The following is a 27,097-nucleotide window of genomic DNA, read 5'->3' on the forward strand; positions in this document are numbered from 1 at the left end:
CCAGAGATTTTTTTTCATTTTATTATATACACACGCACTTCACAGATTTATTTTTAAAAAGTCTGTACACTTCACAAGACAGTACAAACTAGCTACAATCTGCTAGCTACACATGAGGGCATTAACACAGCCCATGATTTTTGCCCTAAAACAGGCAAATGTGTTACTTCCAACTCTCCGAGAGAGATTTTTCCAGCTCATGTCATGCGGCCCGGCGCCTCCTCTTCTGTAATTCCCAGTTCTGGAACAGGGCCCACAAGCCCAAGCTCTATCTTGTTTACTTCTATTTCAGGTTTAGCTCAAAGAGAACACTCTTGAGGCTTCACTTTTTCATCTTCATGTCTGCTTCAATGGCACAGCGGCGTCCTCTGGTGCCTCCATCCTAGATGACAGCAGAGAAAGAAAGAGGGTATGAATAAGCTGGTTAAGAGACAAGGTGCAACAGGAATGCAGGGATTTGGTTTAGTGGGGGAGAGGGGGAAAAAAATCAGCACAAAACTTCAGAGGGATGAGGGGGTATATTTCTTTCTTCCCACAGAGTAGCTAAAAAAAACACCTCATAGTTTGTGAGAGGAAATGTAGGACAGATTATCTGGATCATGACCATCACAGAGGTCCTTGGAATTCACCTGGGGTCCCACAGAATGACTGTTAGTCATACCACCCAGGCCCAAATCATGTGCAAAGGAACAGGAAGAGTAAACTAAAGGTGGGAAAGTTAGAAAGGGAATTGGATAGTGAGGTTCTTGGCTAACATACCTGTCCAGCTGTTGGTCCCTATAAGAAAGGCCTTTCCTGCAGACTGACCCTGGCACTAGTTCCCTAGCACCTCCTGACAGTTGTTTTCCATGAGATCAGGACAATCAGGCTTCTTTCCATCTGCTGCTCTCTCCCTGCAGCCCAGCTCCTTCCTCTTGTGCAATACTTTGCTGTCTTCAATAGATAAAAGATCCTATTAACCAGCCTTGCAATAGCCAGCCAACTGCTTGGTGATCCAGAGTCACTGTTGCAGGCCAATAAGAAAGAACGGAGACCATAGTGTTCTGTCTGTGGTACAGGCTGAAAGGCCTGTAGGCAAGATGAACTAGTGAACACTTTTGCTGGGCCAGACCATTTTTACATTTCTAATATGCAAGGATTCTAAAATATTTTGAGCTCATGAACCTAAGTTACCTATGAGGCAACTTTTGTAAGAACAAAAATACCACCTTGCATTTATATACACACTTTAATTTTTTTAAAGCCAGTTTCATAATTATCATTCTCATTTTATCCTCACAACAACCCTGTGAGGTAGGCTGGACAGGTACCTCATTATATATTAGTTCTATCACACAGAGGAGGAAACAAGGCCCCAAGAAATTACCCAATGACCTTAAGACCATATAATTTTTTAGCCTGATGCCTTTCCAGTATAGTATGCCTCATGTTCTATAATGAACCACACAGAATAAGAGAATCATTTAATTCATGGAGAAAAAGAATACAAGTTTTTAGGTTAGTTCTACTAAGCTTACCTCTAATTCCACCAGCCACTACTGTTTATAGTGGGCATTATTACTGAGATCTTTAGCTTAAGTTTTACTGAGTGTTTGTGTATCAGGGATTATTTTTGAAACTTTATTTTAAGAGAAAGGAGAAAAGTACTTGATAAATATCTGCCAGTATAAAGAACACCAATAAAAAGTCGGGGAGTATCTGCTGCTCTAAGTAATTTTCTATTTATAAGTAAAGAATTAGTAAGTGGTGGAGTCAAGAAATGAAGAGCAGGTGCATCCTAGATTGTTACCCCAAGAATACCTCAGTGATACCATCAACATTCCCTACCCAGCCCACACACACACACATGCAAGAAGACAGAAACGCAGAAGAAAAGACAGTTTCTTATTCAATGACCTAAGTAAACAGAAGTTTAAGACATTGCCACAGTCTATGTGTTGGACTTCCCTCTGCCACCCACCCCCAGCAGGAGCTGAGAACCTTTCTGGCAACACCACCCTTTGCAGCCATTCAATACTTACAAAGAGAGAGAGAAGGAAGGCAGGAGAGCCCATGGGGACACTGTCCTGTTAGAGGACAAACAAACACTGATCAGGTTCCACGGAAACTCTCAGCCGCAAGCACCCCAAACCTCAGGACAGAGACACAAGCACCATACACACAAAGACAAATTTAAAAACCCAAGAATAAGAGGAAAGAGATACAAAAGCAATCTAGTCATCATGTTTGTGGAACAGGAATTGATGGTCCCTAACTGCTGCAAGCTAGGTCAATTCCCCCCACCCCCCTGAGAGTACACTCCCAAAAGGAATCAATATTTCATTCACTCAGTTCAAAGTTTCTGCCATGTTACTGGGCCTCTCAGTTAACAGCATATTTCTTTTGGATGGGAGCAAACAACTATTACTCTATAATCTGTTTCTGTGCACCATTAGAATGCAGAAGCTTGGTGATACCAAGTACTAACATAAAGTTCTTTGAATACTTGAGCACTGGAATACTGGTGAATAGTCTCTTTTCTGGTCTATCACCTCACCTTCTCTGAAGCATCTTGTTTTCGAGTAGAATCTCTTCCTCGAAGACTTTTAGCACTGATTCCAGACTCAGATGTTTGCATAATCAACTGTGTGGCCAAGAATTGCTATAGGGAAAAGAAACAGGGTTGGCCAGAGACCTGATACAGTAGGAAAAAATTAAGACACTTTTAAGTTTTGTTTGTTTGCTTTTGTTTGAATTTAGGGGTGCTTTACCAGTGAGTCACACCTCCAGTCCTTTTTATCTTTATTTTTTGAGGCAGAGTCTCACTATGTTGCCAAGGCTAACCTCAAATTTGCAACCCCCCTGCCTCAGCTTCCCAAGTACCTGGTATATATATTATAGGTATTTAGCACTGCATCCAGCATCAAAAGTTTTTTGCCTTATTGGAAGTTTAGCACATTACGTTTTTTTATTATTATTTTTTAAGGCTTTTGTTGTTTTTTTTCCCCCCTTAAAAAAATTTTTTTTTTTTTTTTAGTTGTAGATGGACACAATACCTTTATTTATTTCTATGTGGTGCTGGGGATCAAACCAATGCCTCACGTGTGCTAGACAAGTGCTCTACCACTGAGCCACACAACCCTAGCCCAGCATATTACGTTTTTTTTTTTTTTTTAATATTTATTTTTTGAAGTCGGACACAATATCTTTATTTTATTTATGTGGTGTTGAGGATCAAACCCAGGGCCTTGCATGTGCCAGGTGAGCGCTCTACCACTTAGCCACAACCCAGCCCCACATTAGGTTTTAATTCTAGTTATAATAGGTATTCTAAAGAAACTGAAAATGTCAAAATGTCTTTTTTTGCTTTAATTTAGGTTTATAATAATAAGACCAAAATCTCTACCCTCAAAAACAGAACAAAAGAGCTCTAACCTCTAAGAATGAGAAAAAGAATAAATATAGGATGAACCAAGACCATTTGGCAATTCAAGTAATTTGGCATACATGCAAAGATACAACATTCCTTCAAGGTCAACTTCCCAAAGGATGCCTGGTTATGCAACTATAGGATAGAAGCAAGTTACCTATGATAAAAAGGAACAGAGAAGAAACTCTTTTTGTTATGCACACATGCCAAGTAGTGATAGAAAGGAAGAATCTTCTAACTCCTTCCCCAAAAAGAGAAAAATTAACACGAATTGCACAAGAACAAAAATGTTATATTCCTAATGTCGTTCCTTATGGCTATTTCAAGTAAAAACTATGGCACCCTTCCTTGTCATCAATGAGACCTTCCCTTCATCCTTTTCACTTCATATTGCTGAAACACAAAGGAGCCTCAAAGTACCTGGATTTGTTCCAAGACATCTCTTTGCATCTCTACTGCCATGTGATAGACATCATGATCTGAGCTGTTATACATTACAGCATTCTGAAACATGAGCATAATGTCACGCTGAAATTCAGCTGTGCTTCGGATCAGTCCATTTTCAATGTTTTTCTTAATAGTTGACAAATCCATAGGCCTAAAAAAAAAAGAGGTAAAATGGCAGTGGAGGTAGGAAGAAGAGGACTTGCCTGGATTTCTGAAAACATTATTAAGATATACAACTTCTTATATATCTCAATTTCAGCCTCCAGGACTCTAATGCCAACCCCTCATCCCAAAACATAAACTTAGCTCCAAAAAGGTCAGTCTGTGTAATAAGCAGTGAGAAAGGTAATTAAAGGGGTTAATTTTTTAAAAAATATTTTTCAGCTATCAATGGACCTTTATCTTAGTTATCTTATTGGTGCTGAGAATAAAACCCGGTGTTCATACATACTAGGCAAGTGCTCTATCACTGAGCTACAACCTCAGCCTGAGAAGTGTGTATGTGGGTGTTAATTTTTTTAGACAACCAGTGGTGATCCAGTCACTAGAATGGTTTTAGCATGTGGATACCCTTACATCAAAAATGCTAACTTTGAACTTATTATTATCTAAAACAAATACTCACTAAGTCTGGATGACTTTCAATTTAAGCAAGTCAGTATACTGGATGAACCATGGCTTACCTCTGTACAATGCTGTGGTAGCCAGGTGCTATGTCATCTGTAACAGGCTGCAGGAAGACATTGGCATACCTATCCAAAAAGAATGAGGTGCAATACTGATTTATTTTCCGGAAGCATATGAGAGGAAGCTTACTCTAAGTAACTGAAAGTAGTAAGGAGCAAACACCAGCAGTCCCACAGAAAACCACTCCAACAATGAGGAGCAAGAGAAATAAGGCTCACTTACCTATGGTTAGCTGCAGCTCTCCATACAAGCATGATGGCTTTCTTCCAGATTTTCTGGGCCTGAATAGCTTCTTGATCTTCACTACAGACAGAGCTGAAACAGAGAGATAGGAGTTCTAGCAGGCACAAGTTTAAAAAAAAAAAAAGTCCTAATTATTTTTTTTGTCAACTATTTGTTCCAGGCCCAGAAAGGGAAGATGAGAAAGTAAGAATAAAGATCCTCTCTTCTCCTCCTTCTCATCTTTACTGTGTTGCCTCAAAAAAAAAAAAAAAAAAAAAAAAGAATTTCAGATACTTACAACTGTGAAGAAGCAGGGCTGCTGGGGATGGAGTCTGCCAGTGTATGTGACTGTAGGGTAGCATTGTGTATGCTAAAGCCATCATCACTCTCGCTTACAGGGGGTTCATTATCCATTTCTGACAAATAGCCTTCTCCTTGATCTTCTTCCTTAGGTTCCTCTAGACTGGCTGCTTCACTGACTCCATCCTCCTCCTCCTCCTCACCTGCGACATCCTTAGACACAGTGTACTCCAGTCAACATATGCAAACAAAGCTATCCAGCAAAGCATCATTAAACATGATCTGCCTTTTGAGTTAGATCAGTTCTAGAAATGGCCTGACACCGATTCTTGACTGAGCCCTCTATCACTTATACTACTATCTACTTATAGCCACTGGCTAAGTAATCTCAAACCTTGACTAAGAATAAAACCCAGGATCTAAAAAAAGCTACTTTCTTAAGACTAAGCTAAGAGGCATTCCTTCTTTCCCCTTGCTCTTAAGAGGAATTCTGACCCTGGGTACAAAGTTATCAAAAATAGTTTTATTTGGGGACTGGGGAGATAGCTCAGTGGTAAAGCACTTGCCTAGCATGCATGTGAGTCTGGGTTAGATCCCCATCACCACATTTAAAAATAAACAAAAATTTAAAAAAAAAAGTTTTATTTCATGTCTCATATGATGGAGTAAACTCACATCACATTAAGTCTCTGTTAACTACTGCTCTAAAAAAGAAAAATTTTCTATATATCTCACTGGATAATTAATAATCTGATTTCTTCTATGATCTCCCTGGCTCTGATATCCCTATTCACTCTAAATCACTGTATATCAAAGTTTATCTGTGCACTAAATGTAAAGAAAGGACTGTGTGTTATTTACAAACTCTTTCAGATGGGAAGCGCATGTTGCTATAGTACTCCCACTATGCCACACTGTCCACTGCAGCTTTTCCCCATGCAACTCCTTACCAGTCTCAGAGAATAAAGATGTGAGAGTACACCAAAATTTATTAAAAAGGTAGTGCTACAGGGAAATCTAATCACATGGCAAGAGGAATAAAGAAAAGTCTGAAATACCTTTATCTGGCCTCCAAAAATAGTCCCTGATTCTTCTTTCAATGAGTCTGCAGAGGAGAGAAAAACTACCTGAAGATTTTTCCACCTTAGCCTTCCCCTTCCTATGGACCATAATCCCCTGCAGCTTTCCTTTCCATTCCTACCTGTTCTATCTCCTCTACTTACCCACAACCCACAATCCCTCAGAAGACAGAGCAAATTATTTCAAGTTAGTTACAGAGTATAGATTTCCAGTCTTTTATTTACCTGACATTTCAAACTTGTGCTGAGTCTCTGCCTCTAAAGGATCTTCAATGGGATTTGAGCCATGTGATGGAGACAACATGCTTTCAGGGGATGCCTGAAGATCAAAAAAAGAACAAGTTTCTTAAGAACTGGTAAACTGCTACAGCTCACACAACCTTATTCTTCAATGATAATGAGACTATAGAAGAAATTTTAAGTCCTACTAATGTGATATGATTCTAATGGTCACCTTAACAGGAATAGGACAAGCATACTTAACACTGATCACAACTTATGGGCTATGGATACATGAAACACACCAAGACTCAGGAATTCAACAGGAAACCCATCACTTCTTACCTACAGTATTATAATTATAAACTTACATACTCCCAGCTCCTGATCTTACTATTTACCTCTGTCTTCACAGTTGCAAGTGGTATCTCATCGCCTTTCCCATTGGAACCATCTGCTTCAGGAATCTCTCCAGTTGCAGTACTTCTGGGTTCCTCATCTAAGTCTTGACTCCTGAGTTCTGGTGGCTCCATACTTGTGGCTGAAACAACCCCAGCTACAATTTCAGCCCCTGAAATGCCTGGCTCTGGTTCTGCAGGTTCCATTTTAATGTCAACACCAGACTCCCTGAGGTCCACGAGTTCATGAATTCCCTTGTTTTCTGTTTCCTCAAAGTCCAATCTCTCTTGCTTGACTGTCATTTCTGGTGCAGGGAGAGGTACTGGCTTATCCCGTTCCTGCTGGATTGGGTGTTCCCAGGGGCCAGGAAGAGACTGGGGATCATCATTTTCTTCACAGAAGGACAGTGCTGCTTCCACAGCTGCCACATCCAGCACTTCAGGGTGATCATCTACCTGTTCCATAATATACAGATTGTTGAGGTCACAGAAAGAAGCCCATCCAAGTCTCTCAAATTTGCTAGCACTGAATGAAAATAAACCTGCCATTTCTCTCTCTTCCCCCATGTAGGGACAGACACCTGCCCTCTGCAAATCAATAATACAGGAATGGCTAGGGAGATGACTAATGCCAAATACCAAAGGCTTTCAGATTACAGAGATGGAGCACAACAGCTGTTTTACTATGAGAAAAAAAGAAAGGCAGAGGAGAGAAGCTATGAGATTCTTTGGGACTTTGCTGAATGGTTACCTTGTCCTCAATTATGGCAATGATGTCTCCAACAGTCTCAAAGTCTAGCTCTTCACCTGTGTAAGACACAGCAATATCCATCTTCTCAGCCAGATCTAAATCTTCCTTTCCGTCTATGCTGGGAGCCTTTGATCCTCCAGGGGCCTCTGCTACCCCTGATCGGAAACACTCTTCTTTGATAGAATTAATGATCATGGAGATTTCATTGCTATCCATGGAAACAGTCACAGTGTGTGGATCCCCCACAGCTTCCATGGGAACACAGGTGTCAGATTGACTCACTAAACAAAAAGGGAAAAGTATCTCAGCTTATTGGATACCAAGTGACCACCTGAAAAATCACACTAGAGCTATAGACAGATGTCAAGTACACTGAAGGTCAGAAACATATATGCCTATTTTTTTTTCTTCTCCCCCATTTACTTAAAAAATAAGGTGAGAACACATTCTCAAGCCTGCTTTTATTTGTACACTTAACCATTTTCCCCCAACAAATACCCACCCTTTTCACATCTTTGTTTTTCTAAGGATAAAGATGGCACATGTCTATGGAAAACAGAAGCATCTAAATTAGAGTTAATGTTCTTGGTTATCTTTCCTTAACTGAAGCTCAAAATGAAATTTTGGTCCTAGTGGCTGCTCAGGGCGTGGGTCAAGGACGAACCTGGAGCTACACTTTCAGGAGTGGAGACAGCCGGAGCAGAGGATGGTGCTGGCAGCGCAGGCATCATGACAATGGTAGCCTGGGACACAGACTCTACAGGGGGTGGCACAAGTTTAACTGGAGGTTCACTGGCAACAGTAGTGAAGGAAGCAAGAGGTGTGGTGAACTGTGTAGGACCAGCTTCTAAAAGCCGGGAAAGAGTGGGAGCACCTAACAAAGAGGTATACAAAATGAGGTAAGAAGAAAGCACACCAACAAGAAGCAATAGCCACTCTAAGATTCAACCAAGAAAAAATTTATGGTCTCAAAGAATGAAAGCAACTCCTATGTTGAGCTATAGTTTTATTTTCTCTAACCTTACTTTTTTCCAAGTTAGGAATGAACCAAAATTCTAAATTAGGAATAAACCAAAGTACTAGAATACACAACATAAGAAAAATGGGTGGTACCTTTCCTCAGAGGAAAATTAAATAATCACCAAGAATAAAAAAACTGGTCTGAATAAATATCATTTCTGTTGAGATTCAACATGCTATACACTACCCAACTTCAACATGATTCAAATACCAACATCTAATGTTTATAAGGTATTTTGTAAAGCATTTTTTTTGCTTTATTTTGTTTATCTCATTTAATTCTCACTATATCAATGAATAGCATATATATCACAATTAATAAAACAGAAAATTGAGCCTCAATAGTTAAGTCACCTATCAGATTAAAAAACCCAATGCATAGCAGGCCTGAGATTCAAGCCAAATCTCTTTCCCATATTCTATTATCTCAGGTATCTCCAGCACCTTTACACAATTTTACAAGCCACAGAGAAGCAGCTTCACTATTAATTTCATGTTCTTCTCATCAATAGCTATGCTGTAGTTAATCAGGGATGTCAACAATTTGAAGATTTAATGGATTAATAATTTCAAGCACTGTTTGTTTTTTTTAAGTTGTCAATGGACCTTTATTTTTTTGTTTGTTTGTTTGTTTATATGCAGTGCTGAGAATCAAACCCAGTGCCTCACACATGCTAGGTAAGCACTCTACCACTGAGCTAAAACCCCAGCCCTTCAAGCACTATGTGTTTTAACAGCTAAAGCAGCTCCAAAACAAAAAAAAAGTAGTTATGGATTAACAATTCCTTAATAATAATGAAACCATCTCTGAAGTAGATAAAGGAAGAGTGATGACTTACCTGAGGCAGCAGGGGAAGCTGCAACAGTATTGGGTGTTTGCTGTATCTCCCCACCATGTATCATGGGAAGGACCCCGCCTACCTCCAGGAGGACACCTGTACTGTTCAGATGGCCAGAAGTAACAGCCATTTCACTCTCACTGACCTACCAGGGAAGAATAGAGGTGAAGGCTACACTCAAGCTTTCCTTAACTACCACTTCCCCCCAAAACTCTGTCAACCAAACTTCTTAAAAACTAAAACTTACTATCCACAGAGAGTAATTCAAACCCAAGGGAAACTCTAATGTTCAGAACTTATTTGTCAAGAGTTCTTTGGGAAGAAAACCAAAATAATTGTGGCTCAGATACCTCAGGACCCAAGGATACTATCAACTTATTGTTTTAAATTAACATTTAACTAAGACATCTCTTCCTCCTTTGAATTTTTTGTCCATGTCACATTTTAGGTCCCAGGCACTCCCTTCCAAGTACTAAAATCACCACAGCTCTCAAACACCCACAGAAGTCTCCATACCAGTCTGGGGCTAGTAGGCAGGAGGCTGCCCTTCTTCAAGAGCTCTGACAGCAGAGGGGAGGGGGGTGGAGTTGCTTTCTGTCCAAGCATCTTTTTCTGGGGTGAATCATCTGTTACTGGGGTCATGGGGGCTTCTAAGGGTGCAGAGCCTGGAGGAAGGGTGTCAGGAATCCCAGGAAACGAGGTGACTGGGGTACTCGGCAAAGTCCCAGGGGTTACCTAAGAGACAACAGAGAACCTTTATCTGACTTCTCAAACTATGGAAGGCTCCCTACTAATCTGGATGGGTTAGTGTGTCTATTGTTTTATTAGTTCTGAGTGGAAATGCCCAGAACCCTCTACCCCCTAATCTTAGCTATACTTTTCTTCCCCATGTTATTTTCTCTTCTACTGATTCAAACCCATAATGACCCAACCATTCCATCCAATCTGCCATTTACAAACTCCTCACCCCCTACCAGTATTATATTTACAAGGAATTGTCTCTTATTTCAGCAGGAATTTCATAGGACTAAGATACACAGCAAAGAATTCCTGAATGCAGTCTTTTCCCTATCTCTCAAAAAGGTCAAAAGCCTCAGTGCTTTTAGGTCCGTCCTTATCTTAGAGCACAGAACATGGTAAATTATAGATAGTCTTTAGTGTTCAGACCAAGAAGTTGCTCCTAGGTCAAAAGTGGTTTCCTCATCACTCAGCTCTCTGCTGGCTTATTGCACCCTTCACTGATCAATTCCAATGGATAGAAATAACACTCACCCCAGAGGTGGCCTCTTCCATAGTGGTTGAAGTCAAGTCCCCAAGTGGATAATCACCTCCTGGGGAGGCTGAATCTATAGGAGAGCGGACCATCACAGTGGGTAACCTCCGAGGGGGTGTTTTCACTGCTTGACGAGCTAGAACATTAAAACAAAGTCCAAACCTTCAGTACTAAATAAGTGAAGCTAGACACTACTCCACTGATGTACAACAAAGGTCAAATAGGAATGCTGCATTATTAAATTATGAATGTGGATTAAAAACTTACTTTAACACAAGAGAGGAGTAATTTTTTAGCCTAATTTTTCCTAACTGCAATTCTCACACTAAGTAAACTCTTAACTATTTAAGTTTCCAAGGAGTGGGAAAACAGTTTACATACTCCTCAACATCTTCTTTAGTAATTTATAAAGACTCTGCTTTTATTTTTTGATGCCAGGGATCAATCCCAGGGCATGGTACATGCAAGGCACTCTGTCACAGAGCTACGTCACCAGCTCAAGATTCTGCTTTTAAAAAAAGGGAAAGGCCAGACACAGTGGTACTCAACTATAATCTCAGTGATTTAGGAGGCTGAGGCAGGAGGATCACAAGTTTGAGGTCAGCCTAGGTAACTTAGTGAGGCCCTGTCTCAAAATTTTGAAAAAAGAGCTGGGGATGTAGTTCAGTAGTGAAGTGACCCTTTGTTCAAATCCCTAGTGCTGCATAAATAAACAAACACATAAATAACTAGAGGGAAAGACATCACTGGTTCACAGCATGTATTCCCAGAATTGCAAATGCTTAAACTGTTTCTCTCATTATCTAATAACTAAATTATTCTCAATCTTTTCACGGGCCTTGTATTTCTAAAACCTCAATTATGTTCAATATATTATTAAAAAGACTATGTCCTAAAAGTAAAATTGAGAGAAAAGTAAATTTGAGACATGGGGATATCTGAGTAGAGCTCATTTTCTTGTTTCTTCCTGGACACGAAGAATTATTTTTATTCTGGTAACATGAATCTTTTGTTATGGCAGTGCTAAGGACTGAACCCAGGACTTCATATGCTAAGCAAGCACTGTACCACTGAGGTACATCCTCAGCCCAGGAGTCATGTTTTGTGAGTCTCTTGTGCATATGAATGTAATAAATTGGTATGGTTTTCCTCTTATTAATCTATGTATGTTAGTTTGACCCACAGACTCAAATTATTGAAACTTCAGAGAGGAGAGGGAAAATTTTGGCAAGCCAGCCAGGATACCAAAACATTCTGCTTCCTCCAGAGGTTACGTTACACCTTAGATTTTATGGAACATGACGAAAATGATAATAATAAGGTATATAGAAAGGATGGGAAAAATTCAGAAAAGTACATGTTTCTGATTTTCCAGTGTAATGGAAATGCAGCTTATTAAAAGTCTATTAGTTTGCACCATATGGATGCCTAACCTTGATGGGAGCACACCTGTAACACTAAATCCTGAAATGACACAGAACTAAACTGACCTACTCCCAGGACTTAAGAGATTGACTCAATAAAATATGGAACATGCATAAGACCCTGGGTTCAGTCCCTAGCACTAGCACCAACCCCACCCCAATCCCCAAAAGAGTACAATATAAAAAAGAGAGATAAAGAAGATGACAAAGAGAGAAATATGCATGTAAATTTGAACTACTAAATTTACAAAGTAGTCTATCATAGCATGCAGTAAGTATAATTAACCGTTAAGCAGAAGCACTAAGTTCAGCTTACCCTGGTATGCAGCATCTGTAGCCTTTCTCTTCACCTCAGCCTCCTCTTCCTCTAATTTTTTTTTCCTAAAGAGGGAATTAAGGGTTAGATGGTAGCCAGATATCTAGTTCCTTCCCATAGTTCGTTGAGCCCTCATGGAGAATTTATTTATTTATTTATTTTTATTTTTATGTGGTGCCAGGGATCGAACCCACTGCCTTGCACATGCTAGGCAAGTACTCTACCACTGAGCCACAATCCCAGCCCTTTTTATTTTTTTTTTCCCCTCACATCTGCCCTTTCTGAAAGCAGGGAGTCTAATCACCAAAACAGGGAATTGGGGTATACTAACTCTCAGTTCTTCACCCAGGCAAAACACAGACCTTTTAAGTTAGAATTAATATGTTCTCATATTGAAATATTCTATAACCCTCTAAGGCCTCATTCCCCACTCCCACACACCAAACCAGTGCTATTCCTTTCCTAGAATCTGTCTCAAGTCAAAAGGTATGGCAGGAGGAGGAAAGAAGATAGATTACTTGGGAAGGAAAGAGGTGAGACAGAAAGGAGCACAGATGGAAGATTATAACCCACATGGCAATGTCATTGCAAAGCTCATCCAGTCTGCTGTCCATGTGCCCTGCTTGAATTAGTTCTGCATCTCTTTTCAGCCGTCTATAGGAAGAAAAAGCAGACAGAATGATAATCTTTTTGAAACAGGGTTTTGCTATGTTGCCCAGGTTGGTCCCAAACTTGTGGGCTTAAGTGATTGTTCCACCTCAACCTTCAAATTGACAATTGGTTTTTTATTTATTTTATTTTAGTTTTAGTTTTGGTACTAGGGATTGAACCCAGAGGTGTTTTACCAATGAGCCAATTCTCCAGCCCTTTTTAAAATTTTCAGACAGAATCTCACTAAATTGCTTAGATTGGCTTTGAACGAGCAATTCTCCTGCCTGCCTCCCTAAACTGCTGGGATTATAGGAATGCACCACCACACCTCGCTCAACTGTTTTTTATGGTGCTAGTGATTTAACCCAGGACCTAGGAAAGCACTCTACAACTAAGCTATATTCCCAGTCCATTCTGATAGCTTTTAAAACTATAATGGTTTTTAAAAATAATCTATTTTAAAAATTCTGACCAGTATAAGAAATTAGTCCCCTTTGTCTTTCCAAACCATTTGATATGTGCTCTGATGAGTTGAGTACCTATATCTCTCCTGGGTTTCCTTTATCACTTTCTTCAGTTCCTCCACTCTTTCAGCAGTCAGTTTCCGAACAATCACATCTTCCACAGTTTCTACTACTTCTCCCTTTTCACCTCTTTTGCGTCTGTGAGGGGAAAAATTCATATCTTCTTAAGAGGACATTTGTTTCCACTCCTACTTGCTTTCTTCAAGACTTCTCTACTACTTAGTCATAAACTTATTTTATTTACTTACTTATTTATTTTTATGTGGTACTGAGGATCAAATCCAGTGCCTCACTCATGCTAGGCAAGCACTCTACCACTGAGCCATAACCCCATCCCTCTGCAATACTTTTATCACCCCAAAATAGGTATAAACTAGATTTCCACAGTAAACACTTGCCACAAAAGGGATCTGCCTGAAATATCTGGCTTTATACTCACTTTGGGGTCTCAGTGGTTTCTAGGAGCTCTGAGTACTGAGAAGCACAATGCTATGGAAAAAAGTAAAAACGTGATGAGCAATCCTGGAAACGAATAAGCTTTTCAAGTTTCAACAAATTTAAGCAAAGTTTAGAAAAGAGAGCTATGTTTAAGATGTATGTGGGTTTTTTTGCTTTTCTTTTGCATACAACACAGGACCCAGCAGTGTGTACAGCTTATAGGACAAATTACTTTGTAATCCAATCAGTTCAAAATAATTAATACCAGGAAAGAAAAAGAAGTCTTCTGTCCTCAGGTATCTTTGGGGAAAGCCAACCCACTAGCCAATATTTATAATAACACCTACAGAGTAATTACCATATGCAAAGTATTCTACTAAAGTGTTTTACATGTATCAGCTCAATTACTTTACAACATTACCGAAGCAATTTTTATGTCTATTTCATAAACAAGAGAACTGAGGATCATGGTCTAAAGTTTTTAGATGGAATCACACAGAACCCAAATCTGTCTAACACCCAAATTTGGGCTCTTAACTGTTATACAACACTGACAAGAAGATTTTATAAGAATGAGCATACACAGATTAGAAAAGTGGGAGGAAAAAAATCATTTTCAACTATTTTCTCATTTCACGGTATAAAAGCTTTGTAATTACAAGGCAGAACTTGGTAGAGAGCCCTACTGTAAATCCTAACGACTATAATAAAGCACCTATTTAGTAACTTACTTTTTGAGAGAACCAGTCTGGAGGGCGGCCAGGTTCTGCAAAGGGCTTGATGGCTCTGCTAACTGATACCCTACGAAGTAAGAGAAGTCTCATTACACACCAAACAGAAAAAAAAAAAACAAAAAACAAAAAACGGGAGAGGTAGTTGGTTGAGTTCAAGGTTTGCAGTTTCAAAATTCAGAATAAAAACTGCCAAATGGGAAATATTCTGGAAAATTTTTTTTTTAAAAAATTACTATTATTGAAAACAGGATTCTACTACAGAGCTATATACCCCCAGATCTCTGACTATGAAAAATGACACAATTACCTAAAAAAAATTTAGAGAGGGGCTGGGGATGTGCCTCAAGCGGTAGCACGCTCGCCTGGCATGCGAGTGGCCCAGGTTAGATCCTCAGCACCACATACAAAGATATTGTGTCCACCGAAAATTAAAAAAAATATATATTAAAATTCTCTAATAAAAAAGAGACTATAAATTCTGCTCAAGTCTGAAGCTCAGCAGAATCTCAAATAGAATCAAATTGTGACCTTTAAAAAAAAAAAAAATTTAGAGAAATGGACCTCGTGGCATATGCTTATAATTCCAGTCACTCAAGAGATCAAGGCAGGAGAATCACAAAATTCAAAGCTGGTCTGGACAACTCCACAGGACCCTGTCTCGAAGTAAAAATAAAAGGGGTGTAGCTCAGCAAAAGACAGCTTGCCTAGCATGTTCAAGGTTCTGGGTTTAATCCTCATTATCTCCCAACCCCTTGAAAAAAATAAAACCATTTAAAGACAGTCATTGCTTCTGTGATTTGGGAGGCTGAGGCAGGAGGACTGCAAGTTCAAAGCTAGCCTTAGTAGCTCAGCAAGGCCCTAAGCAACTTAGTGTGACCCTGTCTCAAAATAAAAAATTAAAAAAGGGCTGGGGTGTGACCCAGTGGTATACCCCTGGTACCAAAAAAAAAAAAGTCATTGCTGAACCGTTTTCCTGGGTGATATACTATTTACTAGATGAAGTAAAAATAGTAAAAATTTTTTTTGGAAAAACATTTTTATGTTGATTTGGTTGTTGGGTTCTTTTAAAAGAGAACTGCCTTGGATTGGGGATATAGTTCAAGTGGTAACACACTTCCCTAGAACACAAGAGTCCAATCCCTAGGACCATAAATAAAGACTCTCCACCACCGCCTCCTCAACAAAACAAAGCCAACCAAGTTTCCAAAATGATGGAAAATGATGGAAGTATAAACACAAAAAAAGAAAACAAGCAAAAATGAAAATAGAGTGAAATAGGATCAACAAAGGATATAAAAGGACTGTACTATATATTATTCTCTACCCTTCTCTATGGGTTTAAAATACTATACAATCTTAAAAAAAGTCTTTATATAGTTTTAAAATATATATATATATATATTTTTTTGTAGATGGACACAATACCTTTACTTGTTTATTTTTATGTGGTGCTGGGAATCAAACCCAGTGCCTCACACATGCTAGGCAAGAGTTCTACCACCAAGCCACAACTCCAGCCCACTATTTATTTTATTTTTGGTGCTTATTTTGTGGTACTGGAGATTGAATTAAAGTCCAAAAGCATACTAAGTACATACTCTGCATGTGAGCTACATTCCCAGCTGCAGAAAAAAGTTTTTAAATTTTGTCTTGGCATAATGGTTATATGACGACCTATTAGGAAAAAGTTTAAGCCAAGCACAGTGGCACACTTTTGTAATCCTAGCTACTCTTGCTGGTTAAGGCAGGAGGATCACAAGTGTGAGACTAGCCTGAGTAGCTTAATGAGACCTTATCTCAAAAAAAAAAAAATAAAAAGGGCTGGGAAATTTAGCTCAGTGGTAAAGTACCCACGGGTTCAATACCCAGTACCAAAGAGACCTCATATCTCATATCTCATAAGCAGAAAAACTCCCAAGTAGATCCAAGATTAAAATATTTTTAAATATTTTAATCATGCAAGAACTAGAAGAACACAATTTCTTTATAATCTCAAAAAGAAAAGCTTTCTAATCATGATGCAAAAGTTGAGAACCATAAAAGAAAAATCTTAATACACTATATTTTAAAAGTCTTAGCTGAGTAAGGTAGTATATGCTACTCAGGAGGCTGAGGCAGGTGGATTGCAAGATGGAGGCCTGGGAAACTTAACAAGACTCTGTCTCAAAAAAGAAAACACCAAAAGGGGGCGGGGACAAGGTAAAAATACTAAAATAAGTTAATTGGCATCTGATAGCAAAAATAGAAAAAAAATGTATCTCATTGAACAGGCAAATAGCTTATTGCTGAGACCCACAGCCAAGTCAGAAAGAAGCATGGCATTTTTGCCAGAAGGGAGTGGTGGAGAGGTGACCAGCGAGCCATTGAGATGATGATGGTTATGATAAGCTGTGTATTCAATTGTATATTAGACCCCTGCTGTCCCGCTACTTTGGAGTTCTCCATTGGTTAGGGAAGTTCTGGAGGAGGGATTTCTAATTGGTGGTGTTCCTGGAAGGGCCATGTGGGTGGCCTGGGTGGCCCCCGAGGGAGTTCGGTAATAAAGGAGTTCTTGTTTTGAACCTACAAGTGCCTCCTGCCTTATTTTGTGGCAGACACCTCTCAACCACTGCCTTCTGGCAAAAATGCCATGGATCATTCGGACTAGGCTGTGGCTCTCAGCAGCTTATCTCCCTAATTTAGATGGAACCCTCCCCCTTTCCCAATTACAGGCAGTACTAATAATAAAAAAGACAACTGGGAAAATGATTTGCAGTAAAGGAAATACAAGTGACTTTTTAACATATAAAGGCACTTAATTTCACACCTAAGATAAATGCAAATCAAAAATATGACATTCTCAGCTTTTATAATACTGTCAAGGATCAGAAGCATGTGAAAACACATTCTATGAGACGGGGCAGAGAATAACAAACGGGCACTGGGAGAGTAAACTGAAAAATCTTTGAGCAAGGCAATTTGAACCTTTTACCAAATATTATAAATTCATATACTCTCTGACCTAGCAATTCTACTTTCAGCTTATCTTATAGATATAAGGTATAATCTACATATAACCAAAGTTATATATTAGCAAACATTCACCCATATAGTATGCAGCAAACGTACATGTAAGGTTTTGCTAAACAATGTTTTATATTATTTCATGCCACTATTTCACATTGTAGTCATAAAACATACCATGTGGCTGTTAAGAAATAAATAAATGGGCTGGATGTGGTGGCACACACCTATAATTCCAGCACATTGGGAGGATGAGGCAGGAGGATACAAAGTTCAAAGCCAGCCTCAGCAAAAGTGAGGCGCTAAGCAACTCAGTGAGACTCTGTCTCTAAATAAAATACAAATTAAGGCTGAAGATGTGCCTCAGTGGTCTAGTGCCTCTGAATTTAATCCCTAGTATTGCCCCCACCCTCAAAATAGGGGCCAGGTATGATAGCACATGCCTGTAATCCCGGTGACTAAGGAGGCCAAGAAAGGAGGTTTGGAAGTTCAAGGCCAACCTCAGCAACCTTAGCAAGACCCCTGGCAATGTATTGAGACTCTGTCTGAAAATAAAAAATCAAAAGGGCTGGGGATGTGGCTCAAGTGGTATTGTGCTTCCCTGGCATGCACGGGGCGCTGGGTTCAATCCTCAATACCACATAAAAATAAAGATGTTGTATCCACCAGAAAAAAAAAAAAGGGCTGGGGATGTAGCTCAGTGGTAAAGCACCCCTGAGTTCAATCACCTGTACTAGCCAACCCCCATAAAAAGATAGGCAGGAGGGAGTTCATAACCCACTTGAATCAAACTGTGAAAGATGATGTATTAAGAACTGTGTAATGTTTTGAACGACCAACAATAAAAATAAAATAAAATAAAAATTAAAAAAAAAAAAAAAAGATAGGCAGGAATGAGGGAGCTGGGGTTATAGCTCAGTTGGTAGAGTGTTTGCCTAAGCATGCACAAGGCCCCGGGTTCAATCCCCAGTACCACCAAAAACAAAAAAGACAGGAATGAGACAGATCTTCAAATGATGATAGTACTTGATCTTGGAGGATATAGTATATCCTATATAGATATATAGTATATATAGGGATGGGAATGCAGCTCAGTGATACAGCACTTTTCTAGCGTATTCAGGCCCTATATATACATCGCCACCCCACCAAAGGAGTATGTGTGTGATCTAGTCAGGTGTAGTGTTATATGCCTGTAATCTCAACAACTTGGGAAGCTGAGGCAGAAAGATCACAAGTTCCAGGTCAGCCTCAGCAACTTAACAAAACACAGTCTCAAAAAAACTAAAAATGGTGGGGTTGGGGATGTGGCTCAGGGTAGAGTGCTCGCCTAGCATGTGTGAGGCACTGGGTTTGATTCTCAGCACCACATAAAAACAAACAATTAAATAAAGGTGTTGTGTCCATCTACAACTAAAATTTTTTTTTAAAAAAAACTAAAAATGGGGCTGGGAATATAGCTCAGCAGCAAAACAACCATGGGTTCAGCTCCCACTAACACACATACACTCAGAGGAAGAAAGAGGTCTAAAGAAAATATGGTATACAAAATTAAAATTAATACTGAGACAAGAAACTGACATTGATGGATGAAAGACAATAATGCAAAGACACTGAAAACGTGCACTACTTTGATTTTTAAAAAGTCATAAACACAGTGTTCCTGTACTATTTTTCTTTTTAAAGTATTTTTTAGATGTCAATGGACCTTTATTTTATTTATTTATATGTGGTGCTGAAGATCAAACCCAGTGCCTCACACATACTAAGCAAGTGCTTTATCACTAAGATACAACCCCAACCTCTATACTATTTTTCTTACGAAAATATGAGGAAATGTACAAATTGGATTTTATTTCAAAACCAGTTTGTTTCTGTGGTGAACTCAGGGCCTTGTACGTGCTAGGTAAATGCTCTTCTACAGAACTACATTCCTAGCCCTCTGTTTTATTTATTTGGTACTAGGGATTGAATCCAGGGGCGCTCAATCACTGAGCTACATCCCCAACCCTTTTTAAAATTCTTTTAAGACAAGGTCTTGCTAAGTTGTTTAGGACCTTGCTAAATTGCTGAGGTTGGCTTTGGATTTGCAATCCTCCTGCCTCAATCTCCCAGGCTGCTGGGATTAAAGGCTGCCTGGTTCACGTAGTTATTTTTGAAGTGAGAACATATGTACTCTTAGCATTTCTTGAGAATACAATATTGTTAATAAATATAAGCAGCACGTGACTGCTTCTCTGAGATGTGGCTCACATTCTCCCTCGAATGTATATTCCTTGCTTTACCCAAAGGTTCTCTAGAGATTGGCCCTCATCAACCCTTAAGGGGTCCCAAGTTTGGACGGTAGAAGTGGAGAATCATATGGAAACTTGGGGATACACAAAAAAAAAGATAAACTTTGAGCCTTAAAAGAATAGCCCATGAGCCACCAGAATGCAATAAATGCCCACAAATCTTTGAAATGCAAAACATATTCCGACCCATACTCTTGACCCCTTCCTGCAAAAAAGGAATATAAGGTTAATGTGCAAGCGCTGGAAAAACTGACACCAAACTGTGCAATTCTACCCCAACTCTAACTCTAGTCCAGACCCTAGCAACTGCAACTGTCCCTCTATAAATATTAATACCCATCAACTGGCTACTATTTCTTCCTGAGGAGATGGCCCACACTGTTTCTTGAATATGCCTCTACTTTCCAAAATAAACTTCTGTCTATGCCTCTAGTAGTGGTGGTGGTGGTGGTGGAGGTGGAGGACTATAGTCACTATACTCTACAACAGATCAGAACTTATTCCTTGTATATGACTCAAAATTTGTATCCTTTGACCGACTCTCTAAACTCACTCCACCTAACCATACCCTCAACCACTCCAGCCACCAGTAACCACCATCTCTAATTCTGAGATTACCCTTCTTAGATTCCACATGAGTAAGATCATGCAGTATTTGTCTCTAGGCCTGACTTTTTTGACTTAACATGATGTCTTCCTGGTTTATCCATGTTGTCACAAATGTCAGGGATCCCTTCTTTCTTTTTTTTTATAACTGATATTCCTTTGTATATTTATACACCATAATTTTCTTCACCTGTTCACCACTAACGAACACTGTCAAAATTATCTTGATTGGGAAGAGTTTCACAGATGTATCCATGTTATAAATACCATGGGCTTATACTTCAAGTAGGTGTAATTTACCACAAATCAATTACACCATTAAAAATCTGCTCAGTAGGCATGGTGGCACATACCTGTAAACACAGCTACTCCGGGGCTGAGGTAGGAATCAAATTATAAGTTTGAAGCTTGTCTGGGGAACTTAGGAAGACCCTGTCTCAAAACAAACAAACCCACAAACAAACAAAACCTTATAATGTAGTTTAGAGTAAAGTGTTTGCTTTGCACATGACACACCCTGGATTCTATTCCCAGTAATGCAAAACGAAAACACCATACCAAGAAGAAAAGTTAAAAGATGGGGGAAGCTGTGCATGTGCATCAGTGGTAAAACACCTGTTTACTATGCCCTTAACTGGGGAAATGAACCCAACTCTGCAAGCTAAGTAAGCCAAAGAGGCTCTAGGTTCAATACCTATCACTGCTCCCCCCACCACAAAAATATTAATCCAACTGAACATTAATTCTTTCCTCTTGGGTGCTATGAACTGAACTCAAGGTCTGTCTCTATTGTATTCTAACACAGAGCTACACGCCCCGCCCCTCAACCTACCACTGAGCTATACCCCTAACATCAATTCAAATGAAATCCTGGCAAAAACGAGGAGGGGAAAAAAAAAAAGACACAATCCCAGCATCACACACAAAAGACATAAATCATCATCAAAACAAGGCATGATCATACTAATTTAACCTTAAGTCAATCTGAACTGTGGTCAGTAAAGGTGGTCTTCAACAAGATGAAGGAAGAGAAGTACCATTCTAGCAACTCTGAGTAAGAATAGTCAGTACAAAAAGGAAACTGTTTTAGAAAGAGAAGAATTCTAGGAATAAAGAAGTGAAGGGAAACCTGAATAACACACAAAACTGGAGAGGCAACTCAGAGAAAAGCAGAAAGCAATTTCCAACTTCAACCCAGGCCCTTAACTGGGGAAATGAACCCAACTCTGCAAGCTAAGTAAGCCAAAGAAGAAAACAGTGGGAGAAACCTATCCTTTTTGTTTGTTTGGTACCAGGGACTGAACCCAGGGGCACTTAACTTAGCCACATTCCCAGTCCTTTTTTTTTTTTAAATTTTGAGATGGGGTCTAAGTTGTTTAGGGTCTCACTAAGCTAAGAATGGCTTTGAACTTGAAATCCTCTTGCCTCCACCACCTGAATCACCAGGATTATAGACATGCGCTACCATACACAGCAAAGCCCAGTTTTTGCAAGCTTTAAATCCAGTTTGAGATTTGGTCTGAAAGTGATTACTCCTGCACAACACAATAGCTTTACAAGGATTCTACTGTTAAGGACTAACCTGCTCTGGGGATCAGAAAACATGCATCACTATTTGGGCCCAACACAACTGGGTGGGAAATAGGAGACATTCATGGAAAGGGAGTGTCTTGTCACAAACCCGGCTGAACAATAGGGATCATGGTGAGGGGACCAAAGGGCTAATCATCTCATGGTCCAGCTCTCTAGGACAAGGAGAGAGACCAATCCCATGTGGTTTTGCACAGCATCCAGGTTTGAAAGCTCTAAGACTGAGAATAAAATTGCTTGGTACAACTAGTAATCCCATCTCCAGCACACAATTCAGAGGTTTGATTGCTTCCTCCAACTCTCTGAGGAATTGGGAATACAACAAGGTGTGGATGTCTGCCCTGCCCCGTGGTGCACAGACTAAGGGACTCAGGAGTGAGTATATATCCACCCTGCTAGTTCACAAAATGTCAAAGCTTGGTTGGTGAGGATGGCTCTTTCTCCACAACCCTAGGTGCAAATAGAAAAAGACTTTGGAGTGAATACAAAGAATATAGTGCTGTCTTGGTCAACAATCCCTTAACCTGTCTACTGGGAAACACCAAACAGGATGCAGCCTGCATTATGTCCCAACCCATATGGTAGGAACATGAAAGAGAACCAATTTCTGCAGCTAGCCCCCACACCTCCCTGATACCTGGTAGATCCCAACATTATAAAGCCTGGAAAGAAGTACCTTAGCTAGGAGGGATTTTTCACTCTCCTCCTCTTTCATTGCTCATTTTTTTCCTTTAATTGGTCAATTAAGTCCAGTTAATTGGGACAGAATTATGGTCTATGTACTGTTCCTCCAATTTTCTAAATTGAGACATTTAAGGCAGATAGTTACACCTCATTTATTCCTTTTTCAAATTAAACTTGCCTGCCTGCCTGCCTCCCTCCCTTTCTTTCCTTGGTGCTTGAGATAGAGCCCAAGGGGATTTTACCACTGAGCTACCATCTTCAGCCTTTTTTATTTTTGACACATGGCTGGGGATGAAGCTCAGTGGTAGACTGCTTACTTAGCATGCACGAGGCCCTGAATTCAATCCCCAGAAATGCAATTAAACAAACAAGAAAAAAAATTGATACAGAGAAAGACAAGACGATGACAGTTCTGAACTATGGCCAAGATTACAGAGCAACTACATGCAATTGGACTATCTAGCAAAAAGCAGACCTAGCCCGTTTTTTCTTGGGAAGATGCCACTCTGCTGAGGCACTTGGGAAACTTCCAAGAACTATATATCTGGTTTCAAACAATTTATGTTGGAATTAGAAAAAAGAAAGTCACAATTGAAAGTCCAAATTGAAAAAAAAAGAATGAAGTCTGTTTGACTTAAGTCTGTCAATCAGGAGGCATAAAGGGGAGTACATACACCATAGATATCCCATATAATTGGATTTTATTGACCACAGAATTCAGCTTTTGGTTAAAATTAGCACAATCATGTTTTGCTTTCTTTTTTCTTATCTCAGGGGCACTCTGCCATTCAACCACATCCTCAGGCCTTTCTTATTTTTTTTTTAAATTTTGAGCCAAGGTATCATTAAGTTGCCAATGCTGGTCTTGAACTTGCAATCCTCCTGTTTATCAAGTTGCTGGGATCATAGGTATGTAGACCATGCCTAGCTTTCATGCTTAGTTTTGATAAAAATTCTATTTGTTCAGTTTGTGTCATTTTTTTTTTCTTGCCAGGAACTTTATTAGAATTCGTATTCAGTTCAGCATGGTGGCATACACCTACAGGTGTATGCACTGTAGGTGGCTACCTACAGTTCTAGTTACTCTGGAGGCTAAAGCAAGAAGATCACAAGTTCCAGGCCAGCCTGAGCAACTTAGTCAGACTCTGTCTTAAAATAAAAATTTTCAAAGGGCTGGGGATGTAGCTCAGTGGTAGAGCACTCACCTAGCATGATTGAAGCCCTGGGTTCAATCCCTCATATTGGAGAAAAACACTGAACAGGAGAAAAGAACAAGTTTGGCAGCTCTTCAAAAAGTTAAACATATAATTACCATATGATGCAGAGATTCCACTACTGGGGTGGAAAACTTGAGAACTGAAATACTGTACACATAAAACTTTGTACACAAATGTTTATAACAGTATTACTCATATTAGCCTTAAATTGGAGGAACCATCCAAATGATCCTAAAGTGTTGAATAAGAAGCCAACTCTCTATATCCAGGGTCTGCATTCTTGGATTCAATCAACCATGGGTTGAAAATTATATACTTGGGGAGGAAAAAAAAAAAAAAAAAAAAAGACTGCATCTGTACTGAACACGTACAGACTATTTTTCTTGTCATCATTCCCTGAACAATACAACAACTGTTTATATCATATTTGGTAACAAGTAATTTAGAGACAATTCTCTCTTAAAAAAAAAGAGAGAGAGAATGAAGCATTAATACATAGTACATGTTGGTGAACCCTGAAAAAGTACTGTTGACTGATTAAGTAGCCAGGCCAAGAATCACAGCCTCTGGGACAGGAGTCCTGTGTATCTCCTTAGCTAGAAAAGCAATAAACCTCCTTTTCCCTTTTTCTCAAAACCATGTCCTTATTGGATTGGCACTGGAGATAAGGACCAAGCTTTCAGTAACAAATTTGGCATCCCAGGAACCCCAAAGAAGCCCCTGATCCAGCTTTCTTCAGCAGGCTTGGTTCTCTAAGGAACCTCATTTTCATGCTGAGTCGGCAAGGTGACTGGCAAACTTGTTGAGAGCCAACTGCAGGAGAGTTAGGAGATGGGTGAGTTGGCCTAGGGTTGAACAAGGGGAGATACTCCTGTGAGTAAAGGGTCCTAAGGAAGGAGCTTCCCAACAGCTGCCTAAACTCCTTTTGCTTCATGGAACTCCTGCATTCTCTCCCCAAACAATAAAGGTTGCTCCATCCTGGTCCACTATGAGAAAAAGGAAATCGAACTCAGGAAAGTCGGACAACTTTGACCATTTTCATGATCCCTGCCTGTGTACACTGTCCAGTCACCTGCCACCTGCCAACTGTGGACCTCTGGACTACTCTGATACTGAAACCCCTTAACTGTCCACACCCCACCTAATAGAGAACAAGGGCTTTGGGTTACTTCCCCCAATTTCACCCCCTTGCAGCAGGAAACAGTTTTGGAGATGTCATCACCCATCTTTCCACAGAAATGGAATGTAGAAATTGACAGTGGGGAAATGTAACAGTGACTATTTTATGCTTTGAATATAGCTCTTGTTGCTCTGCCACTCTTAACTTATTTTTTAAATGGACAGGTTTCTTTCTTTCTCTCCCTGCTCCTCCCTAATTTCTGGGGAAACAGGATTACCTTTCTACCCCTTCCTAGGCAGAGTTATCTGTCCTCGAGTACAAACTCACCATAGGAACAAAGTAATGAGACTTTGGGGATGGTACCAAAAGACCTCAGAAATAAATATCTCCCAAATTATCAAGTGAATTACAACTGAAACAGAGAACATGAGGAATGTAGCCTTTGAATCACCTCTTTAAAAGCCTATTCCTGCTGATAGGCAGAATCCAGCTTCTGGGACAAGAGTCCCAGTTTTTTTCCTTTGCTAGCAAAGCAATAAACCTTTTTTCTAAGTAATAAACCTTTTTTTAATCTCAAAAAAAAAAAAAAGAAAGAAAGAAAGAAAAGAAAAAGAAATCAGTGCCAGAAGACCACGTTATATGATTCCTTCTATATGAAATGAAGTCTGTAGAAAAAGTAAGTAGTACGATAAGTAGTTGCTTGGGAGAGGAGAAGAGAGAATGCAGTGACAGCTAAGGAGAAATGGATTTATTTTAGGGATAAGGAAAATGTTCAAAATTAGACTGTGATGATGAATGCACAACTCTGTGAATATACTAAAAAACTATTGAGTTCTACATTTTAAGTGGGTTAATTTTATGATATATAAATATTTCAGTAAAACTGTTTGGAAAAAAATACTATTTAAAGCTTGATATTACTGTAAAAATCCACCAAAGTGTGTGTGTGTGAGGAGGGACAAGTTTCTAAGACCCAAGAACGGAAACATCCTAGATATCTTACCAATTTTGATCTCCACTCCTCATTACTGAAGATGCTAAACACAGCTTCTCCCGGATGGACCATGGCTCTGTGGGGCCAGTACTCAGCAGCTTGTGTTCTGAAAAGTAACAAGGCTTAGAGACAACCTCTGAGCAGTTTTAAGCACCAAATCAACAACTAAAAGCCTATTACAAAATATACCAATTGTTGGAACAAAACAAGCTACTATCACCAACTTTCTTTTAAACTAGGATTGATTCTTGAACCCAGATCTTTACCACTAAGCTACACAAACACACACCCTTTTTGAGACAGGGTCTAAGTTGCTTAGGGCTTGGCTAATTTGCTGAGGCTGGCCTCAAATTTGCAATCCTCTTGCCTCAGACTTCTGAGCTGCAAAGGTAACAGGTTTGCACCACCGCAACTTTTTTTTTGGTGCCAAGGATTGAATCCATGGGTGCCTAACCACTAAACCACATCCTCAGCCCCTTTAATTTTTTATTTTGAAACAGGGTCTCGCTAAATTGCTTAGGTTGGTTTTGAACTTGTGATTCTCCTGCCTCAGCCTCCGGAACCGCTAGGATTACAGGCATGAGCCACCAAGCCCAGCACTCTTAAGCAATCACCAACACTTGATTTTCACCACCACAATTAACTACATTGATCTTATCTACTGTTTGCATGTGAATTACAGTAGAACATTTTATTTCCTCAGATGCGCTCGGCTTTATTTTTTAAAAATTGGGAAAGTCAGATTAATATGAAGTAATTCTTTAGAAAGTTCAGTTTGAAGAATACTTTATTCCAGCTGGGTGCACGGGTGTTTCCCTGTAATGCCAGCTACTAGGTAGGCTGAGGCAGGAGGATTGC

General features: G+C 39.6%; 1 protein-coding gene across 6 annotated transcripts in view; it reads right to left on the bottom strand.

Annotated features, from left to right (window-relative positions):
• Positions 1–5: 5 nt before the first annotated feature.
• The window catches only part of Brd8 (bromodomain containing 8), a 28,063-nt gene continuing 971 nt past the window's right edge, over positions 6–27,097 (bottom strand). The window contains exons 2-22 of one of the 6 annotated variants that reach the window (XM_005327243.5): positions 26,249–26,345; positions 14,729–14,798; positions 13,999–14,048; positions 13,575–13,697; positions 12,958–13,038; positions 12,385–12,449; positions 10,644–10,780; positions 9,888–10,106; positions 9,372–9,516; positions 8,177–8,386; positions 7,513–7,793; positions 6,765–7,217; positions 6,370–6,463; positions 6,124–6,170; positions 5,064–5,278; positions 4,766–4,858; positions 4,540–4,608; positions 3,830–4,007; positions 2,537–2,641; positions 2,022–2,066; positions 6–382 (exon numbers count right to left, since the gene is read on the bottom strand). In XM_005327243.5, coding sequence (XP_005327300.1) covers positions 323–382; positions 2,022–2,066; positions 2,537–2,641; positions 3,830–4,007; positions 4,540–4,608; positions 4,766–4,858; positions 5,064–5,278; positions 6,124–6,170; positions 6,370–6,463; positions 6,765–7,217; positions 7,513–7,793; positions 8,177–8,386; positions 9,372–9,516; positions 9,888–10,106; positions 10,644–10,780; positions 12,385–12,449; positions 12,958–13,038; positions 13,575–13,697; positions 13,999–14,048; positions 14,729–14,798; positions 26,249–26,345 — 2,837 coding nt within the window. In that variant the 3' untranslated portion in view covers positions 6–322. Of the gene's footprint in view, positions 383–2,021; positions 2,067–2,536; positions 2,675–3,829; positions 4,008–4,539; positions 4,609–4,765; positions 4,859–5,063; positions 5,279–6,123; positions 6,171–6,369; positions 6,464–6,764; positions 7,218–7,512; positions 7,794–8,176; positions 8,387–9,371; positions 9,517–9,887; positions 10,107–10,643; positions 10,781–12,384; positions 12,450–12,957; positions 13,039–13,574; positions 13,698–13,998; positions 14,049–14,728; positions 14,799–26,248; positions 26,346–27,097 lie in introns of those variants that run through there. The other 5 variants (XM_078045762.1, XM_078045770.1, XM_078045758.1 and 2 more) reach the window with 5 other exon arrangements.

Source organism: Ictidomys tridecemlineatus, chromosome 1 (assembly GCF_052094955.1).
Source record: "Ictidomys tridecemlineatus isolate mIctTri1 chromosome 1, mIctTri1.hap1, whole genome shotgun sequence".
Taxonomy (NCBI): Eukaryota; Metazoa; Chordata; class Mammalia; order Rodentia; family Sciuridae; genus Ictidomys; species Ictidomys tridecemlineatus.